The sequence below is a fragment of the Cyprinus carpio genome, chromosome B7, assembly GCF_018340385.1.
Source record: "Cyprinus carpio isolate SPL01 chromosome B7, ASM1834038v1, whole genome shotgun sequence".
In the NCBI taxonomy this organism is placed as follows: Eukaryota; Metazoa; Chordata; class Actinopteri; order Cypriniformes; family Cyprinidae; genus Cyprinus; species Cyprinus carpio.
The window spans coordinates 6401777-6419504 of record NC_056603.1 but is presented as its reverse complement, the minus strand read 5'-3'; the positions used below and the strand labels follow the sequence as shown (position 1 = coordinate 6419504).

The window sequence follows — 17728 nt, the reverse complement described above, 5'->3', positions numbered from 1 at the left end:
TATGCAACTAGATTTGATTTGCTTGTTAATCTGCTTTGACAAGCTCTCATATTGTACCAAGGCATTACATCTTCTGCGTTAAAGTTCATGGTGAAAGAAAGTTGCCTGTTCTCCAGTGCTTCTGTTCAATCTAAAGGTGAGCTCATGCCTGTGACTCATACTCTCCCAAAGCATCCGAAGGGGTCCGAACATCATGTTTCCCCTTAGAAACTTTGGCAAAACAAGATATTTCCATATAGAACGCCTGAAGCAATGACGCAAACTGCCCAGAAGATCTATAATGCCATGCAATAAATAGTAATTTAAGAGTGGAACAAGACTAAATGCATTTAAGATAAGTTAATATCTTATGCAACATCTTTTTCCTCTTGCTGTAAGGATGTTTACTGGAAAGCAATAGTGGGATTATTTTTACTGTTTAAATAGTGGGACATTTTCACTGTAAAAACCTCTCTCTCTACTTATTCTGCATTACAAATGCAATATTTAGAACATCTGTCAGCACTGGAATTGAGGAAAAAGTAGCTCAAGTGTTATTTGAGTGAATGATGTTTTGGGTGACTAATTTGATAGCAGTTTTCATGGTGCCACAACCGTCCGTCATAGGCCAGAGCCAATTTCAGTCATAATTCAGTTTTGAAAGTTGCTGTTTTGCTATATAGCTTTTTAAAAACAAAGAAACCTTGATGTTTGCATCCCACATTGCATGTTTTGAATCAGTGCCTTTATGCATATCACGGTTTTAAGAGCTGTACAAAAAGTAAAATAAACAATCCTTTAATCAGTTAAACATTATGGATTATGGACTCATGTTTAGGCCAGAAGCAAAGGTTTAAAGTTAAAACGTCTAAATGATGGATTTGTTTCTTACAAATATGCAGCTTCTGGCTTCACAAGATGTTAACTGATGGACTGGAGTGGTGTGGATTACTTGTGGATTGTTGTGATGTTTTCACAGCCGTTTGGACTCTCATTCTGATGGCACCCATTCACTGCAGAGCATCCATTGAAGAGCAAGTCATGTAATGCTACATTTCTCCAAATCTGTTCTGAGTAAGAAACAAACTCATTTACATCTTCGATGGTCTGAGGGTGAGTACATTTTCAGCAAATTTTCATTTTTGGGTGAACTATTCCTTTAAATCTGCTCTATCCAGAGAGAAGAGAAGGACATGACACATTCCGCACTTGTGTCTTTATTCAGTCATATTTCTGTTCACCACAAGCCACACAAACGCGGTAGTTTGCACTTCCACTCTAATATCACACAAGCACACCCTCTGCTTTTATAGTGCTAATCTGCATACATAGACACGCCCATGTGTGATGCTGCTCTCACATACACAGGGTAATTCCAGCCCTATATATAAATGAAGGCAGAAACTGTCCTGACATTCTCCCAGACTCCAGGCTCCAGTGTCTGCACACCAGTGCCACCTTTCTATCTCAAAATAAACCAGGTTAGTGCAACTTAACATGTTTAATAGTATACAGTTCACACTGGAAGATGGAAATTCTCAACTTTGTTTAAAAGTTTAAGTGCTCACCAAAGCAGCGTTTATTTGATAAAAAATACAGAAATATTGTGAAATATTATTGCAATTTAAAATAACTATATTCTATTTGAAGATATGTCAAAATGTAATTTATTCCTGTGATGCAAAGCTGAATTTTCAGCATCATTACTCCAGTCTTCAGTGTCACATGATCCTTCAGAAATCATACTAATATACTGATTTGCTGCTCAAGAAACATTTCCTATAATTACCAATATTGAAAACAGTTGTGCTGCTTCATATTTTTGTGGAAACTGTAATGCAGTTAATTTTCAGAATTGTTTGAATTTTTATTTGAAATGGAAGTTACTTTTGTAACGTTACAAATGTCTTTGGATCAATTTAATGCATGCTTGTTGAATAAAAGTATTAATTTCCTTGTGAAGAAAATCTTACTGACATTAAAATTTAAAACAGTAATGTATCCTATATTTGCAATTATCTAGTTACCTTCAACCAACATTTTGTGAAATTTTATATATATATATATATATATATGCTGTTCACCAAAATGTGTTAAGGGGGATCTGATAATTGCAAAAGGACAAATTTTGTTTATAAAGTTGATGTATAAGTGTTTGATTGTTGCAGTTATTTTAAGTGATTGCTGTATTTATATTTTGGTTTTTAGTGCAGATTTCTGTGTTTGTGTTTGCAAATGCATGTTTGTAAAAGTAAGCCTGTGAGTGTTCATGCAGAGCCAATTTTCTGTGTAGTTTGCAAAACATAACTATTTTAATATGTGCCACCATGTGTTTTATATCAATGTGGTAACCACAGAAAACAAAATCTTAATAGACATTTATCATCTGCAGCCATATATTTTCCATCTAGTTCACCTCGTCAGTGGTTAAGTATGGAAAAGTGAGATCAGCAGTGTATTTAAGTGCTTTAAATGTTAACAGAGACCTCACTGTGTTCTTGGAGTTACTCACTGCTCCGGTGGGCCAAACATCTCCTCAAACTTCACACCTCATTCAAGGAGACGCCCTTTATGTAATCCATCACACAGGTGTTTGTGTGTCTGCGGTGACACATTTTGCCAGTGTAAAAGCAGGCATTGTGTAGCCTATCATAAAAATAAGTTTTCCACATTTAAATGCCAGGAAATACTATTGGAAGGAAATTTTGCCTTTTTTTATTTAATTTTTTTTAATCTCCTCCTGGAGTATTGAGATATCCAAAGACATCCAAAGTATAAACACACACTAACCCAAACAAAAAAAAAAAAAAAAAAAAAAAAACACACAAACAAACAAACAATGCACGCACGCACGCACACACACACACACACACACACACACACACACACACACACACACACACACACACACACACGCACACACACACACACACACATCTAGTCATTTCAGCAAGTTTAATAGTTTCACAAATTTATGGATTTGACAATAAAGAAGACAAGACTCATTTAGATACTAAGAATGACAAGAACAGAATAGCATGCGTTTTCACATTGGACTTTTTATGCAGCAATAAATTAACAGAAGAAAGGCAAAATCCTGCAATAAAACTGTGCTTTAGCACATGCTTTGAGTTTGTCTTCAACGCTACATCCTCAATGCAAAACAGATTGCTGTGTAGCAGCCAGTTTATAAAAATGCAGGCATGTGTAAACAAAACAAGACTCTTTATCATGATAGGCTGTATGTGATGTGTGCATCATGATGTCTGTGTTGTTTCTGAGTCTAGCGTCTGAAGCGCAGCAGTTTAAGTTGTCACTGCACCAGTACCTGCCATGGCTGATCAAGAGGCTCGAGAGAACCCGACCCCAACCCCAACCCCGACCCCTGCTGCTGCCCCACCGGCCGCCGCGCGCCCCAAACGTGTGTCCCACCGCGGACGCACCGCAGGAGCCAAAGTCAGCTCCAATCAACAGGAGGGGAAAGTGGAGGAGTTCGAGCCCTTCATGTTACTGCCCCGAGGACCACCACCGCTTAAGGGTGAGACAGAGAAAATGTGTACATTTGATCTTTTTATTTCATGTGGAAGATGATTTTTTTTTTAACTATTAGCCACCATTACTAAATATTTACAGCCTCTATTGCAAAATGGCAATAGAAATTTATAATCACTGACCCTAAAGTGCTAAATTTTTTTTCAATCTTGTCATAGTAAGTATTTATTTAGAGTAAATTCTGGTAGTATCTTTCATATTTGGTGTGCCTTTGTGTGATTTATAAATTGTAATTATGTAATTAAAAATATATATATTCAAAATATTTAGAAGTTGAATATTTTGGAGTTGAATGCCTTAATTTTATTTTGCAATACACCATATTATTTATAGCCTTTTATCTGTTTAAACTGATCTCAGTCTGTCCCAAATCAAAGAACATGTATACAAGTGTATACTGTATATAAGTGTAAACTTAAAAAAAGAGAATATTGTAATAGAAGTTTAACTTAAAAAAAATTATTAATAATCACATCATTATCTGTGTTGTTATTAAAACTAATGCTGATGTTTTGGGTAATTGAAGTAAAGCTGAAATAAAATATAAATATTAGAGGAAAAGCTCAAATTTGCAAAACTTAAATGAAATGTAGTAACACTGGTCATTGGTGAATATTTCCCAACATCACACAAGTTCTGCATTTTCTCTGAATTAATTAATAACCATTAAAGCGTTAAATGTAACTACATTTATACACTGAAAGCATGCTATTCTAATTTTAGTTAAATCACATTTTGGTATATAGACCATTAAAATGTAATGCAATAGGACATAAAAACATGATATACACAAACATTTCAAATGAAAATGTTCTTGTTTCATATATTTATTTATTGTTTGTTTGTTACATGCACAACAAAGGTGAAATTATAAATTCGCCATCCTGTTAATTTGATCGATAGTAATTCATACAGACACACACAGTGCCGATTCCTGTGAGAGACCCGCATGTTTGGGGTTTGCAACAGTAAAAGGAGAGGTTTTGTTTACTGAATTATTTGCTAACTTGGTCTTATCTAGTCAAAAAGCTGGAACAAGCGTCCTGATCTCTCAAGACCATTTCCTCCATATTTACTGTCTCCACCAGATAACAGAGAGCTCTTGTCCCAGTGATAACATTTATTGCAGGAAACTGTAACTTGACTTTCGTCATCCTGTTCCCTTCAAACCCCAGAGATAAAGGGATGAAATGCATCCTGTGTGAGAGGGCCATGCCACTGTTCTTGTTCATTACTGATTGTAAAAAAGGCTAATTTACAGCTGAGTCTCTGATGCATTGACAGTCATGTTTCTGACCCTCAGAGTTTCTCGATATCTGGGATGTGGATGTTCTCAAACGACCTCAAGACATCAATAAACAAGCGCACCACACGCACCTGTACTCCAGCGACTTCCTCATCGTGCGGCGCGCTCAGGAGTTTCAGATCAAGATCACCTTCGATCGCCCCTACAAACCGGCCGAAGACAAGTTTGCGGTTGAGTTTGTCATTGGTGAGTCTCTTATTTAGGTGAACTTGAGCCTGAGAGGGCTTTGTAGCAGTTTTCTTCACAATGTTTAGTTTTATAAAAGCATCACTGCTAATTTCAAAGGGAATAATTTATGAGTTTAAATCAAGCACTCAAATTGATAAACCGAATGTCTTTCAGTGTTTTTGAAGCATACCACATGTTTTTTACCACGTTCCTTTTGCTCAAATTATCAGTTTCCTCCTTTTTGCAATACCTAAAATTTATTTAAAGAGGAAAACTGTCTAACACAGCAATAAATGTAATTCAGTGTGTGCATTTTTAGCTTGTATTCGATACAAAAATTTCACAAGAGATGCCATTATTCTGCCATCATCACTTTCCCTTCTCGTTGGCACACTTCCCTTTAGTGCACTTCTCATTTTCCTGATAATATTTACCACATCCAGCTGTGAATGCACATGCACATCTGGGCACTGATATTTAAGGAAACTGAGCACGCGATCTGAAGGAAGTTGTGTAAGGTGCTTTTTACTGGAAAATGAGTTTACAAACGGACAAAACAAACAATGAGAGTAATCCTAGTTGTACAGAACAGACTGTGCTATACAGGACCAATTAAAAGTGTGCAAAGACATGTACAATGATACTGAAGATTGCTATTTTAATAAATGCTGTTCTTTTGAAAAAAAGTTGAACATACTGCTCAAAAACAAAACTTCAAATAAATGCTGTTCTTTTGAACTTTCTGTTCATCAACGAATGTTGCAATAAAAATGAATCATGATTTCCACAAAAAAAATATTACAACATAGATTGCTGCAAATCAGCATATTAGAATGATTTCTGAAGGATTGTGTGACACTGAAGACTGGAGGAATGATGCTGAAAATACAGATTTGATCACAGGAATAAATTACATTCATTTTAAATTGTAACAATATTTCACAATATGGCTAATTTGGCTGTATTGTTCATTAAATAAATGCAGAAATGTTGAGCAGAAGAGGCTTTCAAAAAACATACCAACCTAAAATCACGAGCTATTGTTACTAAACATTGCCTTGTGATCAGTTGCTGTTGTTGTGCACTAGGGCCGAGTCCTCAGTACAGTAAGGGCACCTACATTCCCGTTTTCCCCACTGAGGAGCGTCAGAGTGTTTGGAGAGGCCGGATCGTAGAGACCAGCGACAATGTCATCACAATGGGCATCACAACCTCACCAGAGTGCATTGTGGGAAAATACATGATATATGTCAGTGTGGTGACCCCCTACGGTATTCGCAGAACCAGGAGGGAGCCGAAATCAGACATCTACATCCTCTTCAACCCGTGGTCACCAGGTCTGACTTTTCTTCCTTTCTAGGAGAAGCTACCATATAACATATACTATCTTAAACACGTGCAGTCTCTGTACATCTTTTTAAATTGTGTGCATGGGTGGAACAAAAGATATGAGCCATGCTCACTGATGTTTTTTCAAAGCTGATCCCGTGTTCCTGGATGATGAGGAGGAGCGTGAAGAGTGTATTATGAATGAGCTGGGGATCATCTATCATGGAACGTATGATGATGTGTCTGAACGCGCATGGAACTACGGACAGGTGCGAGGAACTTGCCGAACATCACATTTGTCAGTCACTAAAATGACCAGCTTTTTAAAAATTGCTTGTAAATCTCACATTATACTGCATTATCACCAAATCTTGGATTTTGTTATTTTTTTTTTTTTTTTTTTCATTTTTCAGTTAGCAGTTTTTAGCACAGGGTTTGTATTTATTTATGAAACTGTGCTTATGCACTGCATTTTTTTGAGTTAAAAAAAAACCTTATTTGTGGATCCTTTTGGCAGCGTTCACTCAAAAACTTAGGTAAATTAGCTTTTTTGTGGATTAATTAATATGATTCATAATAAATAAAAGAATAATAATGTCAATGGTAATCTAAATGTAAGAAAAGGAAAACTGAGCATGCACTATTGTTACAATGGTAAAATACTGACCTATATGCTGAAAAAAAATTGATATAGTGCATCCCTAAAAAAATTATAAAAAATAAAAAATTAAAATATTGCAATTTGCTGTATTTTGTTTTTTCTAGTTTGAGTTTGGTGTCCTGGATGCCTGTCTGTTCATTATGGATAAAGCAGATATGCCGCTGTCCAACCGTGGGGACGTCATTAAAGTGACCCGTGTCGCTTCAGCCATGGTGAGAAACCAAAGACAAACTGCAATAACTATTTCCAGAACTATTTTTATTTTTTTACCCTGTTTTGAGGAACTGTGCTTCACTGTGCCAGACTTGGACTAAACATTTTGACAGATAATTAATACCTTTAAAAAAAGTGAGAGGAAAAGTGAGAGGAAAGACTTTTTAATAATGTTACTACAGTATTACTTTAAAATATTTCTATTTAAAATAAATGCTGTTCTTTTGAAGATTCCATTAAACGAAGAATGTTTCTCAAGCAGCAAATCAGCATATTAGAATGATTTCTGAAGGATCATGTGATACTGAAGACTGGAGTAATGATGCTGAAAATTCAGATTTACATCACAGGAATACATTACATTTTAAAATATATTCAAATAGAAAACTGTTACTTTAGATTGTTATAATGTTTCTTTTAAAAACATTAAACAGTCTGTCTTAGTCTGTTGTCTAAATGTGTGTACTTTAGAATTTTATGGTTAAAAAATGCAATATATTTTTTAATACAACTTTTGAATATTATGTTATTTGTGCACTAAGTTGAAGTGCTTAATATTAAAAACACACAGCTTATTGAATTTTTCACATGATGTTATAGCTTGTTTGCTGTTGGTGAAACAACATATCTTTTTCAGCTTTCATAAACCTGTTGTTGACTTCACCTCTGCCCTGTTTCCAAACAGCTGAACTCGCGCGATGACGATGGCGTGCTGGTAGGGAACTGGAGTGGCGATTACACATACGGTGTCCCGCCCACGTCTTGGACCGGCAGTGTGGAGATCCTCCTGGACTACGCCGGCAGCAGGGGAACCCCTGTCTGCTACGCCCAGTGCTGGGTCTACGCTGCTGTCTTCAACACCTGTGAGAACCAGGACAAGGCATTCATATTCATTAATAGGTCACATGATCAGTGTCTGTATGATTTTACTTCTCCTCCCCACAGTCTTGCGCTGTCTCGGGATCCCCGGCAGGGTCGTGACAAACTTCTTCTCTGCTCACGACAATGATGGCAACCTGAAGATGGACATCATCCTGGACGAAAACGGAAAACTGGACCGGAACCGCACCAAGGACTCCATCTGGTCTGTGATTTTTTTATGGAAACCGAAACATGAGGTCTTGCTCAAATAATTTCAAGTATATAAAAATATTTAAAGTGCTGCTTTTTATGCAGTAATTTACGGAAGCTTGTTTCTGCCATGGGAAATAAATCTTTCTGAAGTTTTTATCACAATGTTTTTTTTTTCGGAATTTTGGCAATTTATGACTTCCACCAATATGATATTTTTCTACAAAAGAGACCGAAACTCATAATTCTGAATTTTTATCTCAAAATCACAATTCAGCATAAAAAAAAAAAAACAAAATTATCTGTTTTTTTATCCTGTTGCGGAAACAAGCTTCCATAGCTGAGGATGACTTCTTTATCTTCATCTGCAGGAATTTATCACTGGGCTTCATGGCAAGGTCTGATCTGCCTCCTGGTTTCGGAGGATGGCAGGTTGTGGATGCTACGCCACAGGAGACGAGCGATGGTAGGACAAGCGCATGAACACACACACACAGAACAAGACACACACACACAAACACACACACACACACACACACACACACACACACACACACACACACACACACACACACACACACACACACACACACACACACACACACACACACACACACACAGTATCTTTGTTGTTCTGTGGTGTTACTGAGGCTGGTCTTCTGTCAGGTATGTTCAGGTGTGGACCTGCATCAGTAGCTGCCGTGAAACATGGCCAGATCTGCTACCCATTTGATTCCCCTTTTGTGTTTGCTGAGGTAAAAAAGAATAATGTCTTAATGTCTTTGGGCCTTTAACCCTCAGAGTTAAAAACAATACAGTTTTTAGTAAATGTTTAAAGTTAAAATTACATAAAAGAAGTCATGATAACATGGTTGGCAGGAAAAAAAAAACAAAAATAACATTTGATCCAAAATATGCTTTTTGTTGTTATGTCATGTTGTGTAATACAATTTTAGAATTACAGTTACAGTATTTCTAACACTAAATAAAAATATTAATATTAATATTAATAATAATAATAATAATAATAATAATAATAATAATATCATTGCTGTTGTTATCAGTTAATAATAATAATAATAATAATTCATGTCACATAAAATATATACATTTCTTTTTTATATGATAGAAAAATGATAAAAAGTGACAGAAAAAAAAATAATAGTAACTTTTTTTCCTGAATAATGCAGAAAAGCAAAAGTAGCACTTTATTGCATTATTGTATTCAAGGCCCAGTCAGTAAATATACAAATGAAACAAATTCTTCAAATGATTTTCAGTGTGGCCTAATGATAAACATATGCTGGGAAGATATTTATAGAGATCAGATTATGACCTCTTATTATCTAAATTATCCAAATATGTATTTTCAGGTGCTATAGTGGAGCATCAGTGAGATAAAGCTTCAGAAAGTAGCAGAGGAAAGCTCTGAGATCCAGAACACATCCAAATTTCAGAGAAATATAGAAAGTCCAAGAATATAGAATTGCAACCTTGAAAACTCATCACGGAGCGTAAAAACTTACCAAATTCACTCCAAAACAATAAACAATATACATCATGATATGAATGAGTTAAAACAAACTAAGAACAAACAGGAAGAAAAATATATGCGTCAGTTTTTTCAGGTTTGGGTGTTGTCTCCACGATAAAGGAATGCACCGTTCTGTTCATAGAGACTGTTCGGTAATCACGATGCTGTGATCGTTTAGTCATACCTAGAGCAGGACGTGTTAAGAAAGTAGAGAGTAACAGAAAACATTCAGATGTTCACTACATCTCTTGCATTAATTTAACAGTACATTGTGTCTCTGAGGTTTAAAGACTCAAATATGACAAAATCTGTGTAAATATATATTTTTTCAGTTTCTAATTTAAGAGATAAATACATGTCTGTACATCTCACTACTTCTGTTTATTTCTGCAGGTGAACAGTGACGTGATCTTTTATCGTAGACAAAAAGACGGCACTCTGGAAGCAGTGAAGGTGAATCAAACTCACGTGGGCCGCATGGTGCTGACCAAAGCCGTGCTGCACGATGGACGTCGAGACATCACTGATCATTACAAGTTCCCTGAAGGTGAGAGAAGTTGCTGTTGGACATAAAAGGTCACATGAATATCACACAACCAGGATCTGCTTTGATTTGAAACTGTTATTTACTCAGGGAGCCCAGAGGAGCGGCGTGTGCTGGAGAAGGCCGAGGAGTTCGGCTGTCAGCGAGAGAAAGCCTCTGTTCCTCAGGGCGATGTGGAGGTGGAGATCCCCAATCTGGACGTTCGTGTTGGAGACAACTTTGACGTGACACTGCAGTTTAAGAACAACAGTGACCAGCGCCGCTCTGCTGATGTGTACATCACCGGAACCGTGGTGTATTATACCGGAGTCCCGAGTGCCGAGGTGCTGTTTAAAACTCCCAAAGTCAAACTGGATCCACTGCAGAGTGAGTAAATGATGATGAGAGAGAGCGTAAAATATGATGTTGCTACATCTATATTCATGCATTAAATGCTCCCCCTGCTGGTGATGATAGGTAAGGACGAGAAGGTGTTGGTGCGAGGCGAGGACTACATGCACAAACTGGTGGAACAGGCAAACATCCACTTCATCGCTACAGGGAAGATTAAAGAGACGGGCCAGATCATCACAGCCATGAAAGTCATCTCAATGCACAACCCCAAACTCATTGTGAAGGTCAGACTTTATTCATTACTGTTGCTGTACCTCTCATTTACATTAAAACCAGGTTTTCCCAAACCCACATACTAACAGAGTCTTTAGTGTGAATGGACTGTAAAGTAAATGAGTCTGCTGCCCTCTTCTGGTAGTGTTTGTGACATCTCTCCGTAGGTGACTGGTTCTCCAAGAGTGAATGAGGAAATGTATGTGTCTGTTGAGTTCACCAACCCATTTAAGTTCAGTCTGGAGAATGTGGATCTGCGTATGGAGGGTCCTGGGATCATGCCCTTCAAACGCAAGCAGTACAGGTGAACACTATCAGACTGAAATGTTCAACAGCGTAAAATATTATGAACCTTCTGCTTTTCAAATCTAGAACAGTCAAATTCCAAAAATAATCAAGTGCATTTTAAATGAAGAACAGTGTACATTCTTTCTTTAAAAAAAAGGTTTAAAAATATATAAAAGTAGTATTTACTTTATATATTACTATTTTATATATATGTAAACTTTATATACTACTACTTCTATTATTATTTAAGAGTTAAATGTGATATGAACATGCTTTTGGTGAGATTCACCAAGTATCTTGAATGCAGTGCAAGTTGCATTGGATAAAGGCATCTGTCAAATGCATGCATGTAAATCTGTTCTGCATGATTTCTGACACGTGTGTGTGTGCGTGATGTGTTTTCCAGTATAATCGCTCCAGGCACCTCTATAACATGGATAGAGACGTTCAGCCCCCGACGGGCGGCTCTACTAAACTGATAGCCAGTCTTGACTGCGCTGCTCTCAGACAGGTGTATGGAGAGACTGAGCTCACCATCCAGCAATAAACGCCTCAGAGGATGAAGCGGAGAAACAGTCTTTGACCAAAGAGAAATACTACGTAAACTCCAGCACAGCATGTACTCTATAAACGTACTGAAGCATATTACCAGTGCATTATATTGATTTACAACTATTATACAACGATTATACAATTTATACTTTACCATATCCATGTTTTCATTCATGTAATGATTCTGTGTCATATATAAAATAAATAATCAACAAAATGTTTAATGGGTGGGTGTGGGTATTTTTATTTTTTGTAGCGAATGAATTTTTTTTTTATGTTAGCTAGTGCTGTCAAACGATTAATCGTGATTAATCGCATCCAAAATAAAAGTTTTTGTTTACATAATATATGTGTGTATACTGTGTATATTTATTATGTATAAATAAATGCAAAAACATGCATTTATATGTTTATATATATTTATATATAATATAAAATATAAGAATATAAATATATAAATGTATAACCATGCAAATATTTTCAAAATATATACTGTATGTTTGTGTGTAATTATACATAATAAATATACATATATAATGTAAACTTAAACCTTTATTTTGGATGCGATTGATTGTTTGACAGCACTAATTTTAACAGATGAATGCAAAGAAAGATCAATGAAATACAATTGTTTTGACAATAGTTTGACTTTTAAAAAAGTTTTGGAAATATATAAAATTTTCACTTCTGTCAGAAGATGTTTCATGGTCCAATTGCTTTGAATTTCTTGGATATTTATTTGTACTTCCATCAACCCAACAACAACAACATCTCTATGAGTTTTGCTGACATCAGTGTTTTTTTCCTTATATGCCTAAAAATTCTGTCAGTTTTTGAAAAACGTAGATGGAAGACCAAACTCATCAGTGATCACTATCAAGCTGCTTTTCTCACCTGTAAAGAGTAGGTCTGGCAATGTTCTACTTCTATGCAATTCTGAGAAGTCTACAGTTGTTTTATTATTATTTATTATTAAGTTCATGTTTAGTATGTAGGTTAATGATTTTCTTTTTACAGATGTTACAGAGTTCAAGGTGACATCATTACTGTTCATTACTACATTATTAGGGCCCGGGTATTCTTCACTTTCCGCATTCTGTTCCGTCTCGCGCACAGCCGCGTCCGCACAGCCTTCAAAGTATACTTAACTGCGGATGAGTGCGGAGGGACGAGCTCGACACATGCGCAGTACAACCTACTTGACTTGCGCTCTGTCTTCACCTCGCGCATGCGCTGTTGTACGCGGACCGTCCGAAGTATACGTTGGCCTTAAATCTACTATTTTTTTCATTTTAGATCAGATTAGCTTCATTTTAGCTTTACACATTTGATTGTAGTGAAAGTGAAAATGAAAGTGACGTGATGCCAAGTGTGGGCAGCCATTTTTTTCCTGCAGCATCCGGGGATTGGTTGGGGGTGCCATGCATACACCTTTACACACTATGTTGTTGTGATTCCTGTGAGTCCTTCCGGCCTTGTGTTTGTTAATATACCGACAGTGAAGTCTGAAAACTTCTTATGAAGAATACCGTGACAGCGCCTATTGACAACAACAAACATCTATAGTTTTTCTGAGAATGTACAACCTTTCTGATAACATCGCCTGGTTTGATATGCTAGAGGCAGAGGTTTGGGCACCTCAGAATGCAAAGGTTTCAGTTATGACTTATTTTTGGCTGACAATGTAACATGAGGTGTAAGGACACTATTTTTCACTGTATGAACTGTATAATCAGTCTTGTGAAGGATAAAAAGGGAGCAATAAAACACTTATTTGCCATTATTAAATAGGTCTATGCAGAATGCAAATAAGTTAACATGGAATTTATTCTTATTTTGAAATGCAAGGCAAATACAAGACACAAGGCAATATTGTATGAACTGCAGTGCAAATTTATAATTGAATAAGATCGCTCATTTGTTCGATCTCTGCTTGTCCACAATCTTATTTATAAATGAATGAGTGAGTTGTTGCACTTTGCTGAATATCATCATTATAGGATATTGAAATATTACAAAAATTAATAGGCAAAACATATCAGGTGTGATGGCTCGTGCTGATTTAATTGTACTTTGTTATGCACTTAGGTTGAAACGGTTGGTTTTTATCAACTGACCTTTGGGATCAGCTGTGACACTGTGGCAATTCTTGTTTACTTACAGTGAAGTGCTTCATTTGATTGAGCACCTGCCAGAAGTTTCTGGATGTATCAGTATATACAATAGTCCCAGAATACTGAAATATAATGAATAAAAAGAGTGATTGGACAAACATTACATGGTGAAAGATCTTTTGTCGCATGTAAGTCATGTTGCTTAACAAACACACAGGTGTCATTGCTGGATGCAATGTATGAAGCTGATAACATCGCAGTTCAGACTTGTTTGTCTGTCTAACAGAGCCCAATCAAATCACATGACTTACAAGAAGATGGGAAAAGAGAGATGGATATCTACAGGTAGGGTTTTGTACAGACATGAACAGAAGAGCACACAAGAGTCATGATCATCTATATTCTAGTGCTAGTATGTAAAAACTTCTTGATGAATTTAGGACTTCATTTAATCTCTCATCAATATCCTGACAAAAGGAGTAAAAAAGTTTCTCTAGCAGTGTGTAATAGTTCCTGTTTTGTGAACTCGTGCTCTGCCTAAACAGCATTTCTAATTCACTTTGAGGGAAAATTGATGTGAGTAAATATAATTCTATTACACTTTTGTTCATTTCATGTGCTTTATATGATACATACATGATTCAGTGATTTGATGAAATAAGAGTGCTGTTTTGAAAGCGACTTTACAAGCATTTGAAAGTATTTTGGCAAGCAGGTCTCTTTTCTTCTTTAATATCAAAGCAGATGCAATATTTGAGCTGAAAATTCTAGCAGTTCCTAATGAAACAAACAAATAAAATTAACTGTTGTTTTAATCAATTCACCTACTAATTGATTATTATTGTGTGAGATTCATGTTCATATGATGGCTTTCGGTTTCACTTTTGTGCGTCATAAGAAAACAGGTGAAATGAAACTTTTTATTTATTAAAAAACTATTTTTAATATCTGGAAGATATCATATGTACATGGGAAATAATTATCTCCAAAGAGGTTCATGATATAAATTACTGCAGTATAAAAGTGATTTACATATCAGCCTACCTGGGAAATTCCCTCTCGGGTTGCCCCTTCTGATGGACAAATAACAATAACAGGATGTTTTTTAAAAGTAGGTATCAAAAAAACTTGATGTTTCCACCTCCATTTTAGTTTGACATTAAATTGTTCATAGTAAATAATTAGTACAGTTATTATTAGTACACAGTGTTTAGCAGATAACTGAAGAAAACAAAAAAATATAATGCAGTCATGCTTAACCCTCATCCGTCCCTCGGGTCATTTTGACCCGAAAATGATTTTTCCAAAAAATTCTAAAAATCATTTGTTGACCATACCGGTCCAAGATTTCTTTACTTTTGACACACTTGCACCGGGAACACACACACACACAAAAAATTGAGTGGATTCAAGGAATTTAAATGGGTGCAATAAAAAAAGTAACAAAAGCGCCCAGTGCGGATCAATTTTACCTGTATAGGAATGAATGGAATTTTATGAAAAAACTGACATTTCATTACATATTTTTTTTTTTGATATACAAAATCTGAGACAGTCCAGTAAAGATTTATTCCCAAACGAACGACAGAAAAAACTCACACACACACACAATTGTATACACACTCCCATAGAACACATTATAGTATGTTTCATGTTTCTGCTGGGATATGACTGTCATTTTTCACATTTATTATTATTATTATTATTATTATTATTTTTTTTTTTTTGACTTAACATGGTTAAATTTGAGTGATGTGGTGGAGACCAATAAGTTTGCTCTACAGTGTTGGAATGCTAATATGGACATTCAATATGTTACTGATGCTTATGCCTGCATTGTTTATATAATTTCCTATATTTCAAAATCTGAAAGAGAAATGGGTTTGTTGTTAGGTAATAATTTTTTCCCCGCCATATGGCATCACAGACACTCAGTGACTCAGTTCCAAGGCCATCTGTTGGTTTTTGATGAAACAGGACTGAAATTTATTAATAATTTAATTTATTGAAATTAATTTTTTATTTTATTTTATTTATTTATTTATTTAGTGAAATAACGTACAAAAACTGCTTATTTGCTTATATTTTTATCCTTCAGGTAATTTTGACCAGCGAGGGGACACATTTGTTATAGGTTTGGGAGGGATGGATGAGGTTTAATGCAAATTAATTAAAAATATAATTATTTTTTTTTATTTAAATTAAACCCAAGTTATTTTATGTTTTGAAAATTATATATTTACACTTACAGAGCTTTGTATACATGTGATTGATTTGATTATTTTTAATAATCATTTTCAAATAAATCATCCCTTCATGCTACATAAATGAGGTGGTTTTCTTTTTAAGATTTCATGACACAATTTTTATACAGGTATTACATCAGTTGTTGGACCGAAGAAAAAATTTCTATGATCCTCTTTTACCCATTTAATCAGTAGGAAGGTAATAAACTGAATCTATCAAGACTTCCCTGACATGAAAAATGGGTTTCAGCGCATGTAAGTAGTGTGTTTGAAATAAATATTTAAAATATTTATAATAATAAAGTTATCATAATTTAATATATTTCTATTAAAGGTGCATTACAAGATTTCTGAGAAACAATGTTCATGCTCCTACCCAAAAGGATGTCGCAAATATCTTGCTTTGCCCCCAAATTAAAGAACATGCTATGCAACACAGGCAACACCCCCTTACTGGTGATTGGCTAGAAGTTTATTTATTTATTATTGTGCCTGGTCCAACAATCCACTTTCAACAGCGTTTCTCCAGAAATCGTTTACTGCACCTTTTAATCTTTGATATGGCTATGTAGATGGAACTTTTTTATATTTTATTTCAAAAGATTTATAACTAATTTTTTTTTTCTGATTTAGCACAAGAGGATACGGATCCCTTGTTAGAGAATGATGAAGGTGAGAATAAGAAAAATCTCTGTATATTTACTTATATAGAAATGTTACTTTAACAATAATTTATTTGGTCCCACTTTATATTAAGTTTCCATAATACCTGTGTACTTACAAAGTAACTAAATGTGTACATAGTATGATACAGTGTAAGTACACATTGGTACATAGTATCTACAGCTGTAATATTTCTGTAACTACACACATGTAACAACCCTCAGGATGGTTTGTGTAAGTACAAATGTGTAACAGGACACTGGTAACAACCCTTTTTTCACTTCACTACGAGTACTCGTGTAACAGGAATTATATATACTACATTTTGTAACAACAATATGTATAAGGGTAATTTGAATAATTTGATCCAGGGGGTGGAAATGGGTAGGTTTAGGGATATGTGGGAGGAGTTGATGCACCACTGTAATACCAGTGTACTTACATGGTAACTCCTCTGGAACTGTCCACTTAATATAAAGTGTAACATTCTGGACACCAACCACAAATTTATATGTAAAGCCTAACTTACTGGCCACTGCTGTATAACATCAGAGTAATTGCACTGTAAATCTAATATAAAAGTGTAACACTGTGTTTACCAAAAACTGCTGTTAGTCCTGTTACACATTTGTACTTTCATTACCAAAAAGCATTGTTACCAATGTCCTGTTACACATTTGTACTTATACATACCATTCAGTGGGTTGTTACATATGTGTAGTTACACAAACATTAGAGCTGTAGATACTATGTACCAATGTGTACGTACACTGTGGTTACATACTATGTACACATCTACAGTAGTTACTGTGTAAGTACACAGGTATTAGGGACACAATATAAAGTGGAAAAATATGGTAGCCTAGCATAATACTAGACAAGCTTACAAACCACAGAAAAGA

At 35.5% G+C, this 17728-nt stretch overlaps 2 protein-coding genes across 2 annotated transcripts in view; both read left to right on the top strand.

Moving 5' to 3' along the window:
* LOC109093089 (protein mono-ADP-ribosyltransferase PARP15) overlaps positions 1 to 17728 on the top strand; it is a 619635-nt gene that overhangs the window by 565243 nt on the left and 36664 nt on the right. The window lies entirely within an intron of this gene.
* LOC109093083 (coagulation factor XIII A chain-like) lies at positions 1314 to 12020 on the top strand. The gene is given in 16 exon segments (XM_042726812.1): positions 1314 to 1460; positions 3267 to 3517; positions 4835 to 5023; positions 6094 to 6342; positions 6485 to 6603; positions 7100 to 7207; positions 7894 to 8071; positions 8154 to 8292; positions 8651 to 8745; positions 8946 to 9034; positions 10207 to 10360; positions 10448 to 10723; positions 10814 to 10974; positions 11131 to 11267; positions 11658 to 11710; positions 11713 to 12020. Coding segments are annotated over 15 exon segments (2238 nt in total). The 5' UTR covers positions 1314 to 1460; positions 3267 to 3312; the 3' UTR covers positions 11799 to 12020.